This window comes from Enhydra lutris, unplaced genomic scaffold (assembly GCF_002288905.1).
Source record: "Enhydra lutris kenyoni isolate GAN:26980312 unplaced genomic scaffold, ASM228890v2 scaffoldscaffold20, whole genome shotgun sequence".
In the NCBI taxonomy this organism is placed as follows: Eukaryota; Metazoa; Chordata; class Mammalia; order Carnivora; family Mustelidae; genus Enhydra; species Enhydra lutris.
The window spans coordinates 18,972,912-18,980,763 of record NW_019154104.1 but is presented as its reverse complement, the minus strand read 5'-3'; the positions used below and the strand labels follow the sequence as shown (position 1 = coordinate 18,980,763).

The 7,852-nt window shown below is 45.4% G+C and overlaps 1 protein-coding gene across 2 annotated transcripts in view; it reads right to left on the bottom strand.

Annotated features, from left to right (window-relative positions):
- The window catches only part of LOC111148590 (acylphosphatase 1), a 16,566-nt gene extending 8,737 nt beyond the window's left edge, over positions 1–7,829 (bottom strand). Inside the window, exons 1-2 of one of the 2 annotated variants that reach the window (XM_022505281.1) lie at positions 7,544–7,829; positions 1,104–1,201 (exon numbers count right to left, since the gene is read on the bottom strand). In XM_022505281.1, the coding sequence (XP_022360989.1) occupies positions 1,104–1,201; positions 7,544–7,706 (261 nt within the window). In that variant the 5' untranslated portion in view covers positions 7,707–7,829. Of the gene's footprint in view, positions 1–1,103; positions 1,202–1,617; positions 1,697–7,543 lie in introns of those variants that run through there. The other variant, XM_022505282.1, reaches the window with a different exon arrangement.
- Between the last annotated feature and the right edge of the window lie 23 nt (positions 7,830–7,852).

Genomic DNA, 7,852 nt, shown 5'->3' with positions numbered 1-7,852 from the left:
CATGATCCCAGGGTCCTGGGATCAAGCCCCACATTGGGCTCTCTGCTCAGCGGGGAGCCTGCTTCTCCCTCTCTCTCTCTGCCTGCCTCTCTGCCTACTTGTGATCTCTCTCTCTGTCAAATAAATAAATAAAATCTTAAAAAAAAAAAAAAGTTGAAAATAGAGCTACTCTACGACCCAGCAATCGCACCACTGGATATTTACCCTAAAGATACAAATGTACTGATCCAAAGGGGCACGTGCACCCAAATGTTTATAGCAGCAATGTCCACAATAGCCAAACTATGGAAAGAACCTAGATGTCCTTCAACAGATGAATGGATAAAGAAGATGTGGTATATATACACAATGGAAGACTATATAGCCATTGGGAAAAAACCAAAATCCTGACATTTGCAACGACATGGATAGAACTAGAGGGTATTATGCTAAGCAGAATAAGTCAATCAGAGAAAGACAATTATCACATGACTCACATGTGGAATTTAAGAAACAAAATAGAGAAGCATAGGGGAAGCGAGGGAAAAATAAAACAACATGAAATCAGAGAGGGAGACAAACCATCAGAGACTCTTAATCACAGGAAACAAACTGAGGGTTGCTGGGGGGTCACGGGGGAGAGACAGGATGGCTAGGTTATGGACACTAGGAAGGTTATGTGCTATTGTTGAGTGCTGTGAATTGTGTAAGACCGATGATTCACAGACTTGTACCCCTGAAGCAAATAATACATTATATGTTAATTTTAAAAATGCCATCCGATCTTGTAGTTTTCCTACAAGAATTGTGATCTGGGTGATGAGGCCACAACAGGGAGAACTGGGGAAGCCCTCAACTCCCCTTGGGAACAGAAAAGCTCATTAATATGTGTCTAGGTACTCTGGTACCACTGTCTGAAAAGAATGATAATAACAGCTCCTGATTCTGCCATTTATATTGTCTTTCATCCACTCCAAAGCGTTTTCATTCCCATTGCTCTACAAACCACCATGCAGCTACCAAAGAGCCAGCTTCTCCCAATGCACATTCATTCATCAGGAACATGGTCTGTTGTTCTCCTACCCGTAACCTTGGTATGTCCCCAAAGCCTCTAGGCCACATACCTGAGTGTACTTGCGGAAAAACACCCCTTGGACCTTCCCAAAAATTTCATAATCCACTGATATCAGGGTGTCCCCCTCTGCCATGTTCATGCCCACACCTGTCAGAGACCAGAAAAGCAGAAAAGTAAAGGTCTCGTTATCCGATTCCAGGACCCCAAATCCCGAGGAAGAAAGGACCAGACCCACACTTCTCCATCTGTAATCCCTGCAACCTCTCCCGATGGTTCTCCATCGCCAGAGCACACTAGCTGGTACGTGCAAGCGCGGGGGTGCGAAGTAACAGGAAGAAGACACCTGGGCCAAGGAGCCTGGGGTCGCAGCTGCCCGGAGGCCCCCTATAGGGTAATGACCTGCTTATCCAATTGCCTCCCTACGCCCATCCCCCCATCGGGCTTCCTCTCCATCCCCTTGTCTTTCCAGGGACCCAGCTTCCATAGGCCACCAGAATCCCCTTCTACTAACATTTTAGGGGTATCAAACTATGGACGCGCTACGGGCCCTATCCCACGCTCACCCTCCTCGTCCTCCTCTCGGGCTCCTGGTACTACTCTCGCGACCCGCTCGCCAACGGTTCCCACCGCCCGGTAACCTCGGCTCCCGGAAGCCTAGACAGCGGCTCCTCCTTCGCTGTCTCTCATGCCCATCACCTCTGCCGACCAATCAGAAATGGAGCGCTCGGCCCAGAGCCCGCCCAGAAGGTGAGATTCCAAACGCGGCTGAGAGAAGTAGCAATCCTCAAGCGGGGCATCTATCTGTCCAGTCTCAGCCCTGATTCTACAGACCCAGGCCTCACCCCATCTCTGTCACTAAGTACTTTTTTGGTCATTTTTTCGTGGGGAGAAAGGCGTAGATGAAGAAGGACTTGAAATAAATTCAATCACTCAGTAAATATTTACTGAAAGCCTTCAGTATGCCAGGCGCAGTTCTAGGTGGTTGACCTACATCAGTGGACAAAAAGGGTCACTGGCCTGGAGGAACTTAAATTCAGGAGGTGGGAGACAGGCAATAAACATTAAATACACAAATAAATTGAATAGGACACAGACAGGCATACCTTGTCTTACTGCAGTCTACTGCACTTTACAGATACTACGTTTTTTGTTTTTTGTTTTGGGTTTTTACAAATTTAAGTTTTACAAACCTGAATTAAGCTTAACAGCACCATTTTTCCCAACAGCATTTGCTCACTTTGTGCCTCTGCGTTGCACTTTGGTAATCCTCACAATATTTCAAACTTTTCATTATTATATTTGATATGGAGATCTATGATTAGATTATCACTCACTGAAAGCTCAGCTAATGGTTAGCATTTTTTTTTCCGCAAAGTATCTTTTAAATTAAGGTAGGTACATTTATTTAAAAAGGTGTGTACTTTTTTTTAGACATACTGCAAATGCATACTTAATAGACTACAATATAGTGCATGGGGAAACCAGTGCCAATAAAAGCTGTGTTTCTATTTGACTCACTTTATTGCAATATTCACTTTATTGCAGTGATTGGAACAGAGTCCACAAAGTGTCTGAGGTATGCCTATACTTTTCTGCCCTTTTTCTTTCTGTTCTCTTCAAATTTGGGGCCATGTCCCAGTCTGGAATTGGTAGCAAAGGAGTTAAGTGAATAGGAAGTCCCAGAGGAGGTTATTCTTCCTTCTGTGTTTCTGGAAGCTGCCCTACCTTATGAAGAAAACTCTAAATAAAGCTTATCTAAATCAATCAATTACAAGCACATGCAAAGTAACCCAGGGCTCCAGAATCACAACAGAATCAGTCAATCAAAGCCAAATGACTAAAATGCATGAGTTTCTTTTGAGAATATGGAATTGTCAAGGGAGTTGTGGCTGATGATTGTTAAAAGTACAGTGACCTAGGGCGCCTGGGTGGCTCAGTGGGTTGAGCCTCTACCTTGGGCTCAGGTCATGATCTCAGGGTCCTGGGATCGAGTCCTGCATCGGGCTCTCTGCTCGGCGGAGAACCTGCTTCCTCCTCTATCTCTCTCTCTGCCTGCCTCTCTGCCTACTTGTAATCTCTCTCTGTGAAATAAATAAATAAAATAAATTTAAAAAAAAGTATAGTGACCTTGCAGGCATCAGTATCCAGCTACCCTTATGATTAAGAATGTATGAAGGAGGGGCACCTGGGTGGCTCAGTGGGTTAAGCCTCTGCCTTCGGCTCAGGTCGTGATCTCAGGGTCCTGGGATCGAGCCCCACATGGGGCTCTCTGCTCAGCGGGGAGCCTGCTTCCCCCCCCTTCTCTCTGTCTGCCTCTCTGCCTACTTGTGGTCTCTCTCTCCCTGTCAAATAAGTAAATAAATAAAATTTAAAAAAAAAGAATGTATGAAGGAAAACTGTAGTATTTATTGTTCTTTTTTGAATTGCCTGTATACATCACATCTCTTTATAAGACTCCATATGTGAGGGGCACCTGGATGGCCAAGTCAGTCAAGCGTCTGTCTTTGGCTCAGGTCATAATGTCATGATCCCCAGCATCCTGGGATCGAGCCCCTCCTTGGGCTCCCTGCTCAGCAGGGAGCCTGCTTCTCCCTCTCCCACTTCCCCGTACTTGTGTTTCTGCTCTCCTGATCTCTCTCTGTCATAAATAAATAAAATCTTTAAAAAAAGATTCCATATGTGAACACTCTAGGTGGGCAGACTGCGTGAGGTGAGATGGATTTACAATGGAAGCCAAAAAGATTAATCATTTCACTTGTTCCCCCACTGAAAAGTGAGGATCCAGATCCTGAAGAATCATATAACCTTAGCGCTGGAGTGGGCTGGGGGTGGGGTGGGAAGCTGGATTGAACGTTGTTATGCTTGGCAATATTTGAAAATGACAGCTAAATAGAGTGCCTGGCTTATGTTATTTTTTTCTCTAAAATTCATTTTTTTAAAGATTTTATTTATTTATATGACAGAGACCACAAGCAGGCAGAGAGGCAGGCAGAGAGAGAGAGGAAGGGAAGCAGGCTCCCCGCTGATCAGAGAGCCCGATGCAGGGCCCGATCCCAGGACTCTGGAATCATGACCTGCGCCGAAGGCAGAGGCTTTAACCCACTGAGCCACCCAGGCGCCCCTAAAATTCATTTTTTTTTAAGATTTCTTTTTTTATCTGAGAGAGAGAGCGAGACAGAGAGAGGGCAGGAGCAGGGGGGAGGGAGAGAGGGAAAGGGAAAGCAGACTCCCTGCTGAGCAGGGAGCCTGATGTGGGACTCAATCCCAGGACCCCGGGATCATGACCTGAGCCAAAGGCAGATGCTTAACTGATTGAGCCACTCAGACGCCCTCTCTAGAATTCATTTTTATTTATTTGTTATTTTTTATTTCTTAAGAGAGGGAGGTGGGCAGAGGGAGAGGGAGAGAGAGAATCTTAAGCAGGCTCCATGCCCTGAACAGAGCCCAATGCGGGGCCTGATCTCACAACCCCGAGATCCTGACCTGAGCTGAAATCAAGAGTCCCTTATCTTTAATTTTTAATGTTTTATTTATTTTAGAGAGAGAACACTAGCAGGAGGGGCAGAGGGAGAGAGAATCTCAAGCAGGCTCAATCTCATGACCCTGAGACTGCGACCTGAGCTGAAACTAAGAGTCAGACACCCACCCACCTGTACCACCCAGGTGCCCTGATAATTCTTTTTGAAAAAACGAGTTTCTCGATAGAATTAAAAAAAAAAACCAAAAACTATTGTTTACTACATATGGGACACTGTAGGCTATACAAAGATGAATGATACAATCTTTGTCCTCAAAGACTGTTTTATTTAGTATGAGACAAATATGCATGCACATAATTTCAATAAAATGCGCATGTTAGTCAATTCCATGAACATCCATTAAGAGCTCATCATGACTCAACTCCGTCCTTTAACAAGAACAGAAAATACTTGAGAGCACAAAGGAGCAAAAAGTTTCGCTCTGACTGAGAAGATTGGGAAAGTGTTCTTGGAGGAAGCAGGACATCATTCAGGTTACACAACCACAACCAGTAAGTGATGGGGCTGGGATCTATTTCCAGGCAGTCTGAGTACAGAACGCACTCCCATAAATGCTACGCTGTACCACCACTGGTAACACCACTGAGATAAGAAAGAGAAAGAAAAAAGAAAAGAAAAGAAGAGAAAAAAAAAAAGAAAAGAAAAGAGTGAGAGAGAGAAAGAGAGAGAGAGAGAAAGAAAGAAAGAAAGAAAGAAAGAAAGAAAGAAAGAAAGAAAGAGAGGAAGTGCAAGTAGTCAGGTGTGGCTAGACCAAGGGTTCTCAACCCTGGCTGCAAACTTTTAAAATACCAATGCCCAGATCTCACCCCCAGAAGTTGCTTTCCAGGGAGTTCTAAAGCTCAGCCAGGGTTGATATCCACTGGGTTAGACTCTAGGGAGGGAGGCAGGGCTGGAAAGGCAGGCTGGATCTGATCTGGCAGATTGAAATACCATGTTAAATTATGTGTTTCAACTTGAAAGGTAAAAGTAAAGAAGGTATCGGTAAAGAAGAAGCCCCTGGGTAGGAGAATGATGGGTTCAGAGGTATTTAAGATAATTACTCTGGCAGCAGCATAAAAAATGAGCTCGGGGAGTAGATGTCGAAGGCAAGAATAGCAGTTAGGAGAGTGAGAAAAGTGAGGAAGACCTCACCAAGGGCAGTAGCAATGCAAAGGACCAGTCATATATGAGACATTGCAAAGTACATTGAAGAGCGCCTGCTCACTAATTAGACTGAAGGGGTGACAAAGAGAGGGATGAGTGCAAGATGACTGATGCTTTCAGCATGAAAGGGAACACCAGACAAGGGGCACTTGGGTGGTTCAGTTGGTTGGGCATCTGCCTTTGGCTTGGGTCATGATCCGAGGGTCCTGGGATCGAGCCCTGAGCCCCACAGCAGGCTCCCTGCCCAGTGCGGAATCTGTTTCTCCCTCTGCCTCTGCCTGTCCACCCACTTGTGCTGCTCTCTCTCATATAAATAAATAAAAACTTTTGGGGGGAGATGATCATGAATTTGTCTTCTGTCATACTGAGTCTGAGGTTCCTGAGGAACATTCTGGTGGAGGTGCCAAATAGGCAGCCAGAAATTTGAGTCTGTAACTAGGGAGAGAGCCCCAAGCTGAGTATCATTTAAACATAGGAGAGACCTGAAATTTCAGCTTTTGGTTGAAACTGTTAAGGAAGAGAATGTCTGGGACTGTGTGTATATGAGAAATAAGAGGGCTGTTGAGAACACCTAAATTTGGTGGGCAGGTGAGGAAAAGACATAAATGCCCAAGACTTGGAAGATGATGGAGCAAAAACATTAAAGAAGAAACCAAGAAGGCACAAGAGAGCAGGAGAAAGGGAGTTCCACAGGAGTGGAAAATCAATGATGGCAAATGAGTAGGCTAAAGAAATAGCAGCTTTTGTTTCTGGCCATTGGGAAGCCATCAACAGCCTGGCAGTTAAATAAAATGGAAGAGGTGGAAGCCAGACCACAATGGATGGGACTCTGAGGAGCAGATGAGAGAACGGGGGCCACAAATGCACAACTATCTATTAGGAAAGCTTGCGGGGAAGAGGAGAAATAAATGGGACCCTAAGATGAGAGGCAGCAGGTCACAGGAAATAAAATTCGTTTTGCAGGGGAAAGGTAAACATATTTTAAAACCAAAGAGAAGGAGTGTGTGGATAGATGCAGCTTGAAGTGAACAAGATGGAGGGATAAAGTGATGGAGTGAATTCCTGGGGGGTATGGAAAGGGACTAATTCAACAGAACTCCTGGAAAGAGAGAGGCTCCTTTTCATCAGACACAAGAGGGAAGGAATTCAAGATGGAGTGAGGCATTCTGGGAAATTCAGCCAGACTGGAGGGGAGCTGCGGGAGCTGATGACAGGCCCGCCAGATGCTGAGATAATTAGGACCTTGAGAGTTGTGGGTATATAGAGAAGGCAGTAGAGTCAGCTGGGAAAGAAAACAAGGAATGAAAGGACTGCCCTGGAGGGCCCACCAAGGAATTTCTCTGTAACATGTAAAACTGTAATAATGACATGTTGAAGCATTAACACTGACTACTGCTGTCCACTTTATTTCCCATGTGCATGAATCTTCTGGGTAGTTACAGGAAAAAAAGTAAACCGCCTGTTCCAAAAAGCTTACACAAGTGAATTAAAGCATGAAGACAAATAAGCTCTCTTCTAATGTTTACAATTTATAGAATATTATTTCGTGTTGAAACCAGGTTATACTGATTATTTTCAATCTAGTAGTTAACTTTATTATCATTACACTTGGCTGAGTCACTCTTGGGCCCCACGAAGAGACGGCCAGAGTTATCACGTGAGAGAAAAACACTGTATCAAAATAATTAGATTGGCTACAAAAACTACTTCGGAAAGATACTGAGTAGCAAAACCCAGCCAAGTTGCTAAAATCTGACCACAAGCTCCAAACTATTGGCTAGGAAAAAGCAGGGAGGGACAGCCATACCTGGGGCCCGTACCAAGCAGCCGAGCGAGCTAAGAAAGGCTATCAGCAGGCCCACTCCCGCTAAGCGGGCGGACACCGGAATCCGGCGGCAGGATGACCCCGAGGCACATCTAGGGGCTCCGACTTTTGCCAGAGAAGGGCACACCCCAGGGTCTGGGAGCATCGTTCTCAGAAAAATACAAGTTCTTTGATGCAGCCCCAGAAAGCCTCTCCCACCCCCTCTCCCGTTCCCCAGGGGCAGGGCGGGACCGAGCTACAGAGTCGGCGGGACACGGGGTCAAGTGACACTCAAACTGACCACACCCCCCT